General features: G+C 40.0%; 3 protein-coding genes across 3 annotated transcripts in view; 1 reads left to right on the forward strand and 2 right to left on the reverse strand.

The window, feature by feature from the left end:
- The window catches only part of LOC134800724 (trafficking protein particle complex subunit 12), a 165,062-nt gene that overhangs the window by 13,196 nt on the left and 132,488 nt on the right, over positions 1-19,378 (forward strand). The gene's annotated exons all lie outside the window — the stretch shown is intronic.
- On the reverse strand, positions 2,127-7,121 carry LOC134800658 (cytosolic beta-glucosidase-like; the record flags this gene model as incomplete). The annotated part of the gene is made up of 2 exons (XM_063773140.1): positions 2,127-2,274; positions 6,922-7,121. Coding segments are annotated over 2 exons (348 nt in total), but the record flags the coding sequence as incomplete, so codon positions are not given.
- Positions 7,059-19,378, reverse strand: part of LOC134800746 (myrosinase 1-like) — a 39,712-nt gene continuing 27,392 nt past the window's right edge. Inside the window, exons 9-11 of the mRNA XM_063773285.1 lie at positions 8,559-8,722; positions 7,751-7,903; positions 7,059-7,251 (exon numbers count right to left, since the gene is read on the reverse strand). Coding sequence (XP_063629355.1) covers positions 7,156-7,251; positions 7,751-7,903; positions 8,559-8,722 — 413 coding nt within the window. The 3' untranslated portion in view covers positions 7,059-7,155. The remainder of the gene's footprint in view (positions 7,252-7,750; positions 7,904-8,558; positions 8,723-19,378) is intronic.

The following is a 19,378-nucleotide window of genomic DNA, read 5'->3' on the forward strand; positions in this document are numbered from 1 at the left end:
CTAATCGAATAAGAAAGCTGAACTGGTTATTTAGATATCTTAGGCATGTCTCAGATAAGGAACTATTAATATACATATATAAAACGCTAGTACAATCAATTATTCTCTATTGCTTACCTGTTTGGGGTGGTACTCATAAAACTAAACTCATAGCACTTGAGCGGGCGCAACGATCTATCTTAAAGACACTTCTGGGTAAAAAAAAAAGATACAGCACTGTCGACGTTTACCGTGACGCGGACGTGCTTACAGTGCGACAGCTTTACATACTAAATAGTGTTCTCAAGGTACACAAAACATTAAAAATTGATAATAACTTAATAAAAAAACGTAATCCACATTCGGTAGTTAATCAACTTCATACAGCTAAGACTTCTTTTGCACGAAGACAATTTTATGTATTATCAATCAATCTATACAACAAAGTGAACAGGCTAACGAGCATTTACACAAAAAGTTATGGAGAGTGTAAAAAACTTTTATCAACTTGGTTAAAAAATAAAAACTATGATGAGACTGAATCACTCATAGAATAGATAGGATAGGTAAATAAATTATGTAACTGTATAACGGATGGTACGGAACAAGGGACGTTTAATGCAAACGGGTAATTGTTTAGGATATGTACTTTATTTCTTACTTATTACTCACGCTAATGTTTGAATTCGGTTGTGAGATACAGTTTGTTAAACATTAGTGTAAAAATATGCATGTTTCAACCCTAGCTAGTAGATACTTAACTGTTTTGTAGACCACTTGGGTAACCTACTGTTATGTCTTTTTCTTATATAATATAATACTTATGTAATTAGTTAACAATAGTATTTAAGATTACCTTAAGTTATAGGTTATTTTATTTTTAGCGCTGAACCCTGTATGAAAGAGCGAATACCTCCTAACACAAGTTTTTAACTTAAAAGGAGGATTCGGCACCTATGTCTTTAAACGTGTGTTAAAAAATAAATAATTTTGAATTTTTTTTGAATTTTGAATCACGGTATTCTATACCGATACTAGTTTTGTGTGACACAAACTAACAACGGCAGCAGGATGTAAGTATATGATTCTTAGGTAGTCAGCTAACAAAAGGAAGAGGATACATAAAAAAAAAACATATAAATATAATAATTCTCTAATATTTTTTATAAATCATACTTCTAAACAGTATTAACAAAATAAGTAAACTAAACATTAAAATTAAAACTAAAACTAAACTCTAATAGTAACAACTATACACATTATTATTTACAAATAAACAATGGGAGCTAGACAGCTCGGCGCCGGGTAGTAGGATGCCCAGACAGCTCGGCGCCGGGTGGTAGGATGCCCAGGAGGCTGGTGGCATTGCCGCGCTGAATGCTGAATGGCAATGCCAATTCGCTGGGCAAGGAAGTAAATTTATCATTTACTTAAAAAAGGATAATATTTTATTTCATGCTTTTGGATGTGGGTTCACTTTATTTTTGCAAAAAGTTTTTGTTTTGAAAATAACGACTTATATGTAAAATGTGAAACGTTATTCGACTAAACATTGCTTAAACGAAACGATTACTCTGCGAAATGGAAACCGTCCAATAATAGTTCTGCTTTTATACACAGAAGCGAACTGAACGGTATGTGAACCAAGAGTCTACGTAACGTTAGTCGACCAAAAGTTACATTTACAAATAAATGACTCTGCGAAACTATTTAAAACTTTCGCGTTTTGAATATATATTAAAACTTATTTCAAACCGGGTCTATCGCGAATATACTTTGTTGACGACGACGACCTTTATTGACGACGTTTCGACGTCGTCGTCCGCGACCGCGTCCAGTGAAACCTGCATTGAAACGACTTAGAAATAAAGGTAACAAAGTAGATGCGCGATAGACTAGGTTTTAAATATGCAATCTAGTGCCTCTATCGAAGCCCACAGTATTTATTCGTTTTAGGGCCACCCCATACTATAGCGTCTCCCGAGCGTCGGCGGCAACGTTGGCGCTACTGCGCAGCGACGCCATTTTCCACAGCGCCGACTAGACGCCGCGACACTCAAAAGACGCTAGTGGGGGGTGGCCCTTACAGTATCAGTTTTCGTAAATTAACCAGCGGCATGTTGTCTACACCTCGTCGGCCATGTTGTCTACACCTCGTCGGCCATGTTGTCGAACTGGTATTCTGCGTCGAGGTCCTTGGTGCGCGCGACGGCCGCGTAGTAGCGCGCCGAGCGCCGCGCCGTGCGCGTGCGCTGCGGCGACGAGAAGTCCACGTGGTGCAGCCCGAAGCGAGACCTGACACAATGAGACACTTAAGAGGCCACTTTAAACTTACACCTGATATCAAAAGGATCCCGGATATCAATCAATCAATCAATATTTTTTATTGCGAGAACATAGTTGAATCAAAAAGAAACGGGATCCCTATCCGTCATACAATTTGCCCCCTAGAATCCGATGTATGATAATAATCCAATGTTATTATGGAATAATATAAACATCAATAAATTGCTCTGATAATTAAATTAAGATTAATTACGATTCATAAGAGCTTGTTGCTAGGCCTACATGAATAAAGTATATTTAGATTTGATTTGATTTGTTTTGATATCTAAATAATGTAATTTTATTCGCAGTCTTCGTGAGAAGAAATGAAACCTCTCCTGTTATCTCGATAAATAACGAGGCGCAAGTACACAAATTATTGCAAGAACAATGACTAGTGCTAGTCTTAATCGTTAATACGCTGTTATGTAGATATCAGAGTAATTTTGAAATAGTCTATAACTGTTATTTCTTAGTACCATTAAGTATTATCACTCTATACCATAATTTTGTTCAGTTTCACGATCACACACACTCATACAACTGTAATTTAACTCATAAAAACTTAATACCTAAACATTACAACAACTCAAAATCTTTTATACAAAGCTCTACCCGACTGTTACTTGCTCACATACACTCACACTTGCAAAATAAATTGAAAATAATTATCACTATATTTCCTAAAAATCTAGACCCATATATGTTTAACGTTGCATTCATACACTCACTCATTCATTATGGATAGTCAGCTTACCAGTATTAGCGAAATAGACAACACAGAAATTGCTCGTTCAATACAATGTGATATAAAGGAACTTTCAACACATATTCCATTAAATAACAAAAACCTAACTGTAGTCTCACAGAATATTAGAAGTGTGAACAGTAATATTGATGATTTCCAAATAACCCTCTCTAAATTTAACACCGATGTAGATGTTATAATCCTAACTGAGTGTAGACTAAAATCTTGTAATTATATGCCCCATATTTTAAATTACGCTCCATTTTCTACAAATAATAATTTAAATCAAAACGACGGAGTAGTTAGCTACACAGCAAATCATCTAAAATCTCACACAGAAGAAGTCAAGCTTGATCAGGCGACATGTCTGCAGATAAAACTTGAAAATACTATTATTTTAGGCATATATAGATCCCCTTCAAACTTAAATGCTTCAAATTGTATAGCTTCTTTGTGTAATCACCTGGATACCATCAGATCATACAATAATATAATAATAACAGGTGACATTAAATATAAACCTTATTCCCCGTAATCATGAACCCACCCATGAAAGCCTTAACAGACATAATTATCTTAACATGCTTGCTACTTACGGTATACTACCAGCTCATATGCTACCCACCAGAGAAAACAGTTGCCTGGACCAGTTCATGATTAAAATGAACACTAATAAAACAGCTGCCTTTTCTGCCGTTATAAATACATTTATAACCGACCACCTAACTATACTTCTAACCTTAACCAACTGTGTAGTAAAACAATTACATCCTAAAACTTTGGAAATTACCGATTATGATCAAGCACTTAATAACCTTCTTCTCAAGAACGTTAACTCCCTTCTCATGAGTAATGATCCTGACTATATTATTGCACAACTTACACATAAATTAAAAGAATCCCTAGATGAAAGTAAATCTGTTAAACGTATTCCAAGAACTAAACGCACTATAAAACCCTGGATCACTGCTGGTATACTACGTTGTATCCAAAATAGAAACAGAATGCAACTTAAACTACGTGCTGACCCTCACAATGATGTGCTAAAGATCACCTACAGGCGGTACAGAAATTACTGCAATAATTTAATTAAAAAACTAAAAAGGAAGTATGAAAGTGATCTATTAGCCAAATCTACTAACCATCCTAAAACTCTATGGAATACCATAAAAACAATAACTAACTATAAACCGCCAAATACTGATAATCATGAACTGCTTAACTCTAAAGAAACGCCAATAGAATCCGTTAATTTCACTAATGCCTTCTTTGCCAGTATTGGACAGAAACTAGCTGATGATATACTTGTTAGTAACAACAATTTTCAAAATAATTCCCTTTCAACAATATATAATAACCCATCATCCTTTGCTCTACTCGACACTGACGAACAGGAAGTTCACAGTACCCTCATGGGCCTGAAGTCGGACAGTGCTCCCGGTTGTGACGGTATTCCCACAAAGTTTCTAAAACTCGCTAGAACCACAGTTGTACCTATTATATGCCACCTTGCCAACCTATGTTTTTCCAAAGGAGTTTTCCCAAATATGCTTAAACAGTCAATAGTTACGCCCGTGTATAAGAGTGGAGAGAGAGACGATGTCAATAACTACCGCCCTATTTCAGTATTACCAGCTATCTCAAAAATTATAGAAAAGCTAATTAACAATAGGCTCATCAACTATCTCGAAAAGTATAATATCATCTCAAATTCACAGTTTGGTTTTCGAAAGGGTCGCTCTACCGAAGATGCAGTATTGGCACTTACTAAAACAATCACTGAGCATGTTGATAACGGAAATAAATGTCTGGCAGTGTTCCTTGACTTAAAAAAGGCATTTGACACCGTTTCTCACTCTACACTTATACACAAACTTGAATCCATGGGTATTAGGGGTAAACCTTTGGAGTTGATGAAAGATTATTTACAAAACCGTTCTCAGGTGAAGATTGGTAGTCACATTAGTCAAGCAACCCCGATATCCTTTGGAGTGCCTCAAGGTAGTGTTCTTGGCCCTACCTTATTCCTAGCGTACATCAATGATTTAACAAATCTTACCGTTGAAGATAGCCGTGTTTTCTCATATGCGGACGACACCGTGATCGTTTTCCATGGTAGCACATGGGAATCTACCTACAAAAAAATCTGAGACAGGCCTTAACCATATTACCTCTTGGCTTAACAATAACCTTCTGACGTTAAATATCTCCAAAAACAAATTACATGTGCTTTTCCAAATATATCACCTCGCAGCCCCCGGATTACCTAAAAATAAATATTCACACATGCAACCCAATTTGTAATTATCAACGATGTAACTGCTTAAAAATCAACAAAGTCACCTCTACCAAATACCTTGGAATAATACTGGATCAGCGACTCTCATGGCATAAATATATTGAACACATTAATTCTAGGGTTAGAAAACTTGTCTGGATTTAAAAAAAAATAAGATACATCGCCTCAAAACCCTTACTAAGCCAAATTTATACCGCACTTGTTCAATCTATAATAACGTACTGCATCACGGTCTGGGGAGGAGCCAACAAAACGAAAATTCTACAGGCAGAACGAGGACAAAGGTGCCTACCCAAACACTAGACACTAGTCAACACTAGTCATGTACTCCAAACCCTACCGATTTCCAACTTATGAACTGTATAAAATCTCAAATAAACTCACTGTTAGAAAACTATACATCCTAAATTCTATCTTATATCTACATAAAAAACTTACATACAAACCACAACTTTCATTCCGTCGACGAAAGCATAATGCTGTCCCAACACCATATATAAGTTCTTTGTTTGCCAAAAGACAAAACACGGCACAATCTGCTCACTTGTATAATACTATAAACAATAAACTATCAATTTATCACTTGCCGCTATCTAAATGTAAAATTACTGTAAAAAGATGGTTAGAATCCCTTAATTATAATGAAACTGAATTACTTATAAACTGAACGCACGCACACGCACACACACGCGCACACACACACACACACACACACACACACACACACACACACACACACACACACACACACACACACACACACACACACACACACACACACACACACACACACACACACACACAACACACACACACACTATCGTATAGTTAATATTAAACAACAATAAATATATTTAATAATTAATAAAAATATTGCATACCTAAGCTGAATTAAAATTATGTACATACATTAATAAAGAGCGGGTTCTCTTGATACAGGTATACATATACTTACAAGGAGGACTCAAGTCTAATTGTATACAAATTGTACTGTTTAACACAATAAACATTTTTCATTTTCATTTTGATTTTTCATTTTCATTCGCCCCTGCGTCTCGCTCGCGCAAATGCATGAAACAATATAATCACAAGCAAACATCAAAAACCTAAAGTTGCCAGGGGCATCGTTCCCAGCAGGACGCTTACTGCGTTTCCCCGTTGTATTGCCAGACTTGGCTACCAGCACCTGCTCACACTCGAGGTCAGTACTCACTGGTATCCGTCCATCCACTCGAAGTTGTCCATGAGTGACCAGGCGGTGTAGCCCACCACGTTCACCCCGTCCTGCTCCATGGCTACCAGCACCTGCTCACACTCGAGGTCAGTACTCACTGGTATCCGTCCATCCACTCGAAGTTGTCCATGAGCGACCAGGCGGTGTAGCCCGCCACGTTCACCCCGTCCTGCTCCATGGCTACCAGCACCTGCTCACACTCGAGGTCAGTACTCACTGGTATCCGTCCATCCACTCGAAGTTGTCCATGAGCGACCAGGCGGTGTAGCCCACCACGTTCACCCCATCCTGCTCCATGGCTACCAGCACCTGCTCACACTCGAGGTCAGTACTCACTGGTATCCGTCCATCCACTCGAAGTTGTCCATGAGCGACCAGGCGGTGTAGCCCACCACGTTCACCCCGTCCTGCTCCATGGCCAGCCGCACCTGCTCACACTCGAGGTCAGTACTCACTGGTATCCGTCCATCCACTCGAAGTTGTCCATGAGCGACCAGGCGGTGTAGCCCGCCACGTTCACCCCGTCCTGCTCCATGGCTACCAGCACCTGCTCACACTCGAGGTCAGTACTCACTGGTATCCGTCCATCCACTCGAAGTTGTCCATGAGCGACCAGGCGGTGTAGCCCACCACGTTCACCCCGTCCTGCTCCATGGCCAGCAGCACCTGCACAAGTTACTAATCATAACTCCGGCTTAGCAATCAACGAACACTCCTAACTGTACATCGGTGGACCTTATTACAACAGGCATAACATAAGGTCCACTGATGTACAGTTAACAGCGATGGAACCAAAGAGAATGTTCAAATATTGCAAAGTTCCTATGAAATGTTCTCGGTATTTTCTGCACATTTATGGCCAAATCTTCTTACTGTTTTTTCGATTTCTATCACACTTCAAATAGACGACGTCAATGAGCGATGTAAATATCAGTCGTCATCAGTTAGGGACATTGAGTAATAATCCCTAATCTGAACGGGCACTTTCTAAGTGTAAAACTGCATGAGAATTTTCTCATGAGTTTTCCAGAAATTTTGTAAATTTAAAGAATATTGTGCAACTTCCACATTGCTATACTTTTATTGAATGCCGATGACTGTTGCGCCGCCGCGCCGCGGTGTCCTGGTGAGATCTGGCCCTGAGGCTTGGAAACTTGTCCAGTACCTGCTCCAGGTAGTTGGTATAGTAGTCGACCCGGGGCTGGTCGTCCAGGTCCGTCCCGGCGTCGGACAGACCGTTCTCCAGGATGAAGATGGCCACGTCGCCGTACTGCTGCTTCACGTACGACAGCAGCGCGCGGAAACCCTCGGGGTGCACCTGGATCAACAAATAAGGGGGTCAAGAACAATTCGGTATTTACTATGACCTATGAAGCGGTTCTCAAACTTTTCGGTGACGGAACTCTTTTGAAAAGCGAAATATTTGACGGAGCGGAGGAGGAAATAAAAAACTTTCGTTTGTCACCATTGAACTGTGGACCAGCCACATAGATAAGCTGGATTTTGATTGGAGCCCAGAGCACACTTTAAGAATGGCTGACCTATGATATAAAAAAGGCATCGAGCTCTTTAACTCTCGAAGAAGTACGTGGAGTTTGTGAAGCAAAGCGTACTACGATCGTATCGAGGTCGCGGGCTTAAGCCCCGGCTCGGACCAATGAGGTTTTCAGAACTTACGAGGAGTAGGTATTGTACGATATACCATTAGATTAGAACAAACTAAGATGACAGCGAATTTGATGGCCCAGACTGTGCAAGTGTTATTTATAATCGCTAACTACTTAGCTCGGTCTAACTCTAACTTTAGATATGTATTTATCACTTTTATCAGTCTAATCTCAAGGGCTAGTTTCCCTTCTGGATGGGAATCGTTATCGTAAAAAACTAGTTTGGTCATTTTGTGGGATTAGTTGCCGAGCGGACCCCAGAGTTCCCAGGAACCGTGGGACCGTCGAGGAATATGACGTCCTTACCATGAACCAGTGCGACATGGTGGTGGGCCACTCGGGCCTGGCGCCGAGCACGACGCCCAGCTCCTGGAACCCGTCGAACAGGAACGTGCCCGCCTCCTCGCCCGCGCCCGCGCGCCGCACCGTGCGCGTCGTGTAGTGATTCAGACCCAGGTAGTCGTAGGACCCTGTCACGTACCAATGCTTTATTACTTGTGGCTTTCCTTGTAACTCCCCCCTTATTTATCTACCTAACCTACCTTAATATAACATCCCCTTTAGATTTACCCTTAAAATATGGCCATGTGATCGTCTAGCTAGTGGTTAGGACCCCTTGAAGTGAACCGCGGTAACCTCAAATTCTTTAATGAGTATCAGCTAAATTTTGGACTCTGACTTTATTTATTATTACCTAGATTTTGAGAACAGATATTTATGGTAATAAATATAATTATTTATGGAAGTAAGAAATAACCTAAAGAAAATTATTCAGAGAAATAGAAAATTATTCAGAATTTATTAGTGCAACGTAAATGATGGTGTAAATTTACTATGATGTATTTAAGTATTACAGCATATATGATGATATAAATATATAAAAATGTTGTTGGTAAAATCCTGCCACACCTATTAAGCTTCCGGGATAACATAGAAGCAGCACTCCTGAGATAAGCTCTTTTACGCCCTAGCATTTCTAGGTTAATTATACTTAACTATCATCTTCTAAACGATGTGTAATTTAATCACACGTGCTACTCCGTATGCCCGATGCAGGTCTGGAAGCTCTTAGTCCGATTTGCAAGTATCAATCGGAACACCTACCCTACCAGTTTAGCCAGACGGGCTATGACCAACACTTCGTAACTTAAGCGCACCTTGATGATGATGAAAAGAAGTGTCAAAGTATCCATCAATCATCATAATTACTTATCTTTTTTATATTCAAAAGCTAGGGATGCTAATCCCTTAATCCCATTCCCCAAAACTGATAATCTAGACAGAATTCCTGGTTTTCTAGATGCATAAACGAAGCACCGAGTTTATTTGTTAACTATTATATTTAATCGAAGCCGAAATTGAGTATTCACTCAATGTATGCTTTGTACTGCTCTTGCCTGACAAAGGTTCCCTAAAGCAAACCGTTCTTCAATCCCAGAATAGTCTGCGTTCCTAAATCCAGATTGATAATTAAGAAATTATGTTGTATGTTGTTGTATGTATTACCTGATTATATTACTCAGTACCTCGTCCCTACACCAGACAACCAGAAATGAAAAATAGAAATAAAATTTTATAGAAACATTAGTTCTTTCCCCATATAAATTAGAAATTAGAAAGATTTAGGCAGTTAAACTCTTTACCTTTTAAACACACATATTTTAGGATTAAGAAACCATATTTTAAAACCCTTAAAGATAAATATATATCAACCATTTCAAATTTATAGACCCTAACTAAAAAAGAACGTTAATAGACATCAAACAAGTGTGTGATTCTACCCTAATCCTACCCTTTGTCCCTAATCTAGTATATTCAAAGCATAGTTCGTTCTTACCATCGACCTAATGCTTTGTAATATACGCAAGTGTAGTCCCTACGAGAGGCTGTAAAGTTCGGCAGGCGAGACCGATAAGGCAACCTACAGGCCAGTGTATTTGACTCCCTCCTTATCGCCCGCGGGCATGGTGGATAAGAATAAGTCGCCCTATTCCGTGTATATAAGTGGATCAGTACCCTAGCACACACACGCACTAATCACGAGGGAAACTCTGCCACAACAAAGACTAAGTGTAATATCAGTCACGACAGAAGTCTGTCCCCGCAACCAGCACTAGCATGAACCGGAGCACCGAAATATATAAATAAATTTAATAGGAGACCTAGTCTCAATTACTGTCGACTTCAGTGGGCCCAGATTACTCCGGATGACGCGCACGTGACGTCCCCACATCCATCTAAACAGCTGGGCCTTGAGACTAGTGAGATAATTCGTCTCTTATGTTGATATAAAAGAGACGCCAAGTCCTCTCAAACTTGGAGCAATAGACTCCTAACCATCCAATCCTTTGGCACCGTTAGGCGGAGTGAATGTTTAGCTGGACAAACTGTCAGTCCAAACAATGATCTGGCTTTTAAAATAGCAAAAATACCCCATAGAAAAACACTAAAATAACTAAGTTATCACTAAATTAAACTAACTCAACAGAAAAGTGAAATTCCCCTAAACACTGTCATCTATATTTAACGTTACGAGAATTTCTTCCCGCAAAACCAAACACAGACACTATTCCTAGCCCCGGCTATGCATTGACATTGTCCCTGCATAACATGACGGCACTTAGAACACACAGCGTAGAGAAAACTTCACAATAACTAAAAACCCACACATGGCAGTAAAGAATCTCCACAACAGTCTAAACTTAGCGTTACGACGATTAAAATCCCCGCAAAACCAAGCACAGACACAAATTCTAAGTTTAAATTCACTAGGATAATTCCAAGTAAAAACAAACAGAAAAAGTCGCGGAGAAACTTCACTTCCCCGCACTACGTTACACCCGAAAACCAGAGTCACTGCTAGCCCGGTCGAAGAATGAATGCCTCTCCCAACGCTCCGCACCGGCCTTTTATACCTTTTACTATGGCGACTGAATGGCGACATAACGGCGACATAACGGCGACTGAGCGGCGACTGAGCGGCGACTGAGCGGCGACTGAGTGGCGACTGAATGGCGACTGAGTGGCGACTGAATGGCGACTGAGTGGCGACTGAGTGGCGACTGAATGGCGACTGAATGGCGACTGAGTGGCGACATAACGGCGACTGAATGGCGACTGAACGGCGACTGAATGGCGACTGAGTGGCGACTGAATGGCGACTGAATGGCGACTGAGTGGCGACTGAATGGCGACATAACGGCGACTGAATGGCGACTGAAAGGCGACTGAATCAAAACAAACATACTGGCGACTGAGTGGCGACTGAGTGGCGACTGAGTGGCGACTGAATGGCGACTGAATGGCGACTGAGTGGCGACTGAGTGGCGACTGAATGGCGACTGAATGGCGACTGAATGGCGACTGAGTGGCGACTGAATGGCGACTGAATGGCGACTGAATCAAAACAAACATACTGGCGACTGAGTGGCGACTGAGTGGCGACTGAATGGCGACTGAGCGGCGACTGAATGGCGACTGAGCGGCGACTGAGTGGCGACTGAGTGGCGACTGAATGGCGACTGAATGGCGACTGAGTGGCGACTGAATGGCGACTGAATGGCGACTGAATCAAAACAAACATACTGGCGACTGAGTGGCGACTGAGTGGCGACTGAATGGCGACTGAGCGGCGACTGAATGGCGACTGAGCGGCGACTGAGTGGCGACTGAGTGGCGACTGAATGGCGACTGAATGGCGACTGAGCGGCGACTGAGTGGCGACTGAGTGGCGACTGAATGGCGACTGAGTGGCGACTGAGTGGCGACTGAATGGCGACTGAATGGCGACTGAGCGGCGACTGAGTGGCGACTGAGTGGCGACTGAATGGCGACTGAGTGGCGACTGAATGGCGACTGAATGGCGACTGAATGGCGACTGAATGGCGACTGAATGGCGACATAACGGCGACTGAATGGCGACTGAAAGGCGACTGAATCAAAACAAACATACTGGCGACTGAGTGGCGACTGAGTGGCGACTGAATGGCGACTGAGCGGCGACTGAATGGCGACTGAGCGGCGACTGAGTGGCGACTGAGTGGCGACTGAATGGCGACATAACGGCGACTGAATGGCGACTGAGTGGCGACTGAATGGCGACTGAATGGCGACTGAGTGGCGACTGAATGGCGACATAACGGCGACTGAATGGCGACTGAAAGGCGACTGAATCAAAACAAACATACTGGCGACTGAGTGGCGACTGAGTGGCGACTGAATGGCGACTGAGCGGCGACTGAATGGCGACTGAGCGGCGACTGAGTGGCGACTGAGTGGCGACTGAATGGCGACATAACGGCGACTGAATGGCGACTGAGTGGCGACTGAGTGGCGACTGAATGGCGACATAATAGCGACATAATAGCGACATAACGGCGACATACTGGCATAAACATTATTCCAAAAGTACCAGGATGCCAGAATTGCAGAAGAGGTCGTTTGCCTCGGGCGGGTAACCGACAACAGGTGTCTTATTGAGACAAACGTATACCAAAAATACCAGGATACCAGAACTGAGGAAGATGTCATTAACCTCGTGGCGTGTAACAAGGTTTGATTCAAGAAGAAAGATCATAAGTTCCAGGTTGTTTACTAAACCATATGTCTTAAATATTAAAGTTCACTATTGCTTACTTCAGAATATAAATCATGTCCTTTTTACTCACGCAGTTTAGAGAAAGACGGAGCTATTTTTAATGACATCTACGCACACATTCATAGGCAATAGTCGAGTAGTCAGTTGGAGTAGACTAAATTATGATAAAAGGGAACGTTCGAAAACTCATCACGTACGAATTTGAAAGCATTATTTTACTTTGAGATATTTTTAGTTTACTTCTGAAAAACATTCCTGTATTGAAGTTTTTTTTATGTTTATTAGTATCTAGTATATTATTTAAGACATCCGGAATTTAGAGAATTAATTATTTTAATATTTTTATTTATCTTATGAATTTTTAGATTTTATGTTTCGAAATTGTACTAGCATCAGCGTAACGGAACGTCGAGCTGTCTTCATCAGTTTTATTGTCAACGTCAATACCAATTTGTTGTTGATTATTTCCTGAGGGTTTATTTTGTTTATTTCTAAGTTAAAATAAAGATTTAAAAAAAAGAAAGTCACGTGATACCTATTATGGATTACCATGGAATTGCTTCAAGTTTCAACTGTTAGAATATTCGATGGAATCATGAATGAAATATGCGACTGAAGAGGTCTTTAGTTTTACAAGGTATTTCCGTTTATTTTCTGTGTTTCAATGAAAAATGTGGTTAATACTAGGCAATAGGCATACGACTAGTCACAGTTCGCCCCCGATTTAAGTGTTTTATGAATTACTACAGTAATTTGTAAAAGACTTCAATCTACTCTAGATTAGTCGGATATATCCCCCCTTTTCTAAACGTGTAGTGTGTGTCTCAATACTAAGTGACCGCTAATGACTCAGCTCTGAAATTAGTTCATCAGAATTCCGTCAATGAACCATGACAACTTTTTCCCCAGTCACCTCGCTCCACCAAAGATATTAGGTTGTGAATCTAATAGGCTACTAATTAACCCGTCCTTGCCAGCTCAACCCGGCCGCGTCGAGTATTACTCTTGTCTCTACCCGAATTGCGCCGTACACTTCCGTAGAAGAGCATCTGATGAGACAGCAAAAACTCCCCAAGCAAAACGAAGAGACCTTTAATTTTTATAAGTACGAAGCTTTCAAGTTCCATCGCCAAAATTCGAACCAATTTTATTGCCTTATCACCCTCAACCACGTTTTCTTGGCGCGTGTCTCATACTTGAATAAAATATACCGACCTTTAAGTTTGTTTGGATGTGTATTTTTTTTTTATATATAAACAAACTTAAAATTGACATAAGTAAATACCTCAATATGGTATAATAAAGATACTTTTGTTTCAAAAAAATATACCAAAATAAACAAAATATTTGCTTATTATTATTATACCTCATATTGAAAGCAACATAATATATGTAATTGTATCTAATTAACCTCTTGAAAAGTGCCTCGTCCTTTTAGACGCTCACGGCCCTTAAAATATGTCGAGTGTCAGATATATCTCACCCAATATGAGTGTGTGGGTTTCGTAAGGGTCTTATTACCTTGTGTAGTACTAGCCATAAAAGCCTACCCTTGTGAATGGGTCGAAATTTTAACCTACCGATAAGGTTTTTCTGGCTAGTTGTGTATGCCCTTCCCCCCCAGTTTGTTCCCCTGCAAATACCGACAAATCTAGTTTGATTACCCTCCAGCCTTTGTCTATCTGTATCAATCCGTTCTTTCCAAAAAGGTACACCCATCAACTTGACATCCGTCATCTCATATCATACATCTCTTTCATAGATCACCACAAAGTCATAACTATAAGCACTCAATGCACACACATTTTCATTCCTCCTCTATTACACTTTCACACTGATTTCTACAGACAGTCAACGCATCGATTAGTAATCAAAATGAGAATATATAGTCACTTAATCACTTGAAAAAAAACTTACTCCATTTGTCCTAACCCCATACCTACTAGCCCAACATTTCTAGATGATGCCCAGATGATTTAAAAATCCCTCAATTTTCCAATTAATTATTTTATTTTATGTTTATTTTAATTAGTAATTACTAGTTAAAAGTACTTTGACTAAGTATTAGAATCAAATGATTCGCACATAAAGAAAAAAATCTGCACTTTTGTTGTTAGATTTTATGATAACGCTTCGCGATTAATTTCTATATAATACCTATCTTTCGCTCTCTTACTGTCGTTCAACGCGCAGCATCGACAACCTACTATGCAATAAACCACCGCGGAAGTATACAGACAATGACGAGTCGAACTTGATACGCGCTTAACCATTCCGCTGCCAAACCATGGCAGTCCACGCGGCTGTTTGTAACGTCTAACTATCACTCTATAAGAAGCCCATAACCGTACATTGTATGGCATTTAAACGACCCTAATCTCAATACCCCAAAACCCAGGCACAGCCACGAATATATAAAAAACTGACCTAAAGCGATTATGCGATTAATACATTTAAAACCATAATGAAAGACTCTACTTGTACGTTGTTTTTATATAATTAGCCCATTGGCCAGCCAAAATAATGCAAACATGCTCACAAATAAATAAAAATAAATTTTATAAGACATTTATAATGATGATTTCTATGAATGATGATGATGATAAATCAAAAATTATAGTAGCGACGAATCATAAAGTATAGTAACATAAATGCTGCAAAACATATTTAAATAATTTTTTAAATTTTTATAAAATTATTATCCGTTTTAATGCATTTTTACCAGCCTATTTACATTATAAAACACACACCGTTTGACTTAACGTACCTATAAAAAAAATCCAAATCATAATATTATTAGCCATGTTATTCAAATTACTATTGTGAGATGTACTAACTCGTTTATGCACTGTTAGTGTTAGTGCTTAAAAATGGAGGCCTAGGCACCCTAAAACATCCGCGCCAGTGATTAAAAATACGTGAGTGAACATCTAGGTATTTTAAGAACTAAGTACCCAGGTGCTCCTAATACAAATACAACTGCATTGGAAGGGTTAGGTAGGTAATGAATCCATCTTTGATATAAAGAGTAAGTAGGTAAGTATTTATCTAAACATTGTGCAACAATTCATTTGTGTAAATTATTTTTAAAAAATAGCCTACTGAACATAAGTTTATTCATAACTCCAGTTTATTTTATAACGCTACTCGTAGATACATATCCAAAATAAATTTTATTTATGCATAGTTTTTAAGAATTTTGTAAACAAACAGACCACAGGACTAAAATAAACAAAAAAAATATTTACGCGCCAGGATTCGAACCCAGTCCTTCTTAAAATATTCTTCATACATTTGTCCACCTTGATATCCACTAGACCACGGGAGAGTTACAAGTGACGACAAATTTAACAATGGCTTTCATAACAAAGTGTTTTATTGTTTTGTTTTATTTTTCAAGTGTTTTTCGCACTAAATGACTAACAAAGAATTTTATTTATCACATGAAAACCATGTAATATAATGCATATACCTACGAACACATTATTATGGAATCCATTGAAAACGTGTTACTAACCGAATTACATTTAGAAAAATCAAGAAAGCATGTGATTATATTCATATTGAAACGCTTGAAAGATCTGAACGTCAATTTAGTATTATTTCATATAATGTAAACAAGCTATAATGCGTTTTATATACTAACATATCCTACAATTGTTCTAGGCTTGCCAAAATTTCTACTCACGTGTTTATTTGTTAAACGCACGTTTCTTGCAGATGAATACTATTTTCACCACTTTATCACGTCACTAATTTCACCCACTACACTATTCTACTATTTCAATATAGATTTACTACAGAAAACTACATGATTTTTCTTATTTGTTTCCAAAATGCACTCGTTACTTGCGTTCGCAAAATGCACGTAAAACTAACCATTTCTCGCTCAAATACACATTTGTACTCAATTATGGACCTTTTCCGGGTTAGTATCTATATTTATTTTTGCTTTAAACACTGTCCATTCTATTTTATCACTTCTTAATAACATAAATATTTCCGTCCAAGCCAAAGTTGTTTCGTTTACGAAACCGCAATATTTTATTTTAACACGTTTTGACCAGACAACATGGCCCCGGTTTGTTGATATGCACTTAAACTAAACGTCACAATGATTTTCATTTATCTCACATAAAGATTTCCATTATTAAACCATCTACAGTCTCATTTTACGATTAGAATAGGATCCTATAGAAATGCGAATAAATTTAACTATAACTCTTCAATAATTGTTTTTGTAAGTAGCAACACCATTACGATTGTCATCCATTATCTTCCGATTCTATGATCTTCCGTCATAGATGGTAGAATCCTATAGACGTGCTATACTCGCGCGTCCGTGAGGGACAAATCATACGCAACTACACGAGACCGTAACAAGGACAACCAATAATAGCGCTTTCGCTGCCACTCCTACTGAAAGATACGTAAGACTGTCCCGTTCTGTCACCTAGTGATGGGCTACCATTACCATCGCTATCTATTGATTTTTGCAATTATTATCAATACTAAACGAAATCGTTCGTGTGAACAAGTTTTTACGCATAGACAAAATACTAATAACCAACCAATTTACAATCGCGTACAAGACAAGCGGCGAGACGAGCCGCGAAACAAGACACGGAACGAGAGTGTAAACGGGTGCGCGTGCGTCCATGCAATGCGACAAAATCAAAAACATATTCTAATACTCCCGACAACATACCAAGCACAACCCACTCAATTTGGTCGGGTTCTTAGTACGACTTCTTAAGTAACAATTCCGATAGGTGGCGTGAATAACTAAGTGGTTTTGAATAAACTATTCGAGACTGAATTATAAACGTTCAACAGTGAAACATGAGTGAAACGAAATTTTGTCTTTGGCAAATTATAACTGCTGTCATTTCAGATTATGCTTATTTTTTGAAACGTAATTAATTTATCCTTCATACAAGTAAACTAATCGTGATGTTAATGATTAAAATTACTTCAGTTTCCGGTGACATTTTGATCAAATACCTAAACATTTGACAATCACTCAAAACATGCTCAGAACAAAATTAAAACGCCATTTTGAATACAAGCCATTGCCTTTGTTTCACAATGATTTCCTACAGTAAAATACCACGACGCAAGCTTTACCCGATGTAGCGAGTAAGGATTGCCTCCAAGAATGCCCTAATGGTTTCCAAAATATAGCCCCTTGAAGAATTTACTATAAAACGAATGAAGTGAAAGTTCTGTTTCGTCGCCGCATGGCTGACCTTTTCTCAGCTTGCGTCTTCTATTTTTCTGTGAACCTAGTGCCCATAACTATGACCTAGCGTTTGAACTATCTAGTACAAAGGATGTGTAATGAGTCTAGCTGTCGATAGTGCGAATGGAATGGACTTAAATGTGGAAACTGTTGCTTCAAACAAAGGTAAGATTTTATTCCTCTTCTTTCTTTAAACAAGTTACTGCTTTTCAAAATCTGTTTCACTTATTAGAATATCAATCAGCGGAAAATAATTGATCACAAATTGACCTATCTATCAATAAATCTGCTTTTTATTCGGTCCTATTCAATACAGACAAACATTAAGGTTTCCCTAATTTCATACGCTTGTAATGTTTTTACCTAATGTAGTGAGTTGCCTTATTTTTATTCTTTGTTCAGCAACAAAACACATTTTTTTCTGCAAAACTTGAAAGTGATCAAAGTAAAAATCAGTATTAAAGGAATGACATGTTGATTTTTGATTTTATGCTGTCTGTCTAATGTAATATCTGTTCGGTAAATCTTTACTTTATGGACCCACGATTTTTGGGGTGGGGAGGGGGGGAGGGGGGAGGGGGTGGAGAGGGCTACCCCCCAGTCCAACCCCCATGGCGAGGAACCCCATGGCTACGGAGACATTCATGGTCAAAGCTTGCACGGAATCACTAAGAAATAAGGGATTACAGCAAATTTTGAAGGAGGGGGTGAGGGGTGAGCGGGGGCGCGCTTCGCCCGAAGGCCCGCTTCGTCGCCCCTGAGGTCGCGAGCTGACGAGACCATAGCTCGCTTGTGGACGTCGCCGGCTCGCTACGCTCGCCACCTCCCCCCCCTGCGCTTCGCTATTTGGTCTCGGTCGCTCGCTGACCTCGGGGCTACTCCGCGAGCCTTCGACCTCAGCGGTGACGCTATTGGATCTGGGTTAGCTCCGGCGCTGCGGAAGAGCAGCCCTTCCGCCCTCGCGTGACAAAGCACGCTCACTACACTCGGCTCCGCAGCTTCGGCTTACTGGTCGCCTTCGGCGACCAGCCTCAGCCGCTCGCCTCGCTCGTTCCCGCGCTCCGTCACGGCGGGCGAGGGCTGCCCTCCCTCCGCGCCTCCGTTTTTGGAATTGCTCTCTAGGGGTAGGACAGACAAGACCACGTGGATAGTGGGGTGCTCTGATTCGGTTTTAAGTGACCTTGACATTTTGGGTACCTTGAGATTCTGGTGACCAAAGATTTTGGTGACCTTGAGATTCTGGTGACCAAAAATTTTGGTGACCTTGAGATTTTGGTCACCATAAAA

Source organism: Cydia splendana, chromosome 20 (assembly GCF_910591565.1).
Source record: "Cydia splendana chromosome 20, ilCydSple1.2, whole genome shotgun sequence".
NCBI classification, from domain to species: domain Eukaryota; kingdom Metazoa; phylum Arthropoda; class Insecta; order Lepidoptera; family Tortricidae; genus Cydia; species Cydia splendana.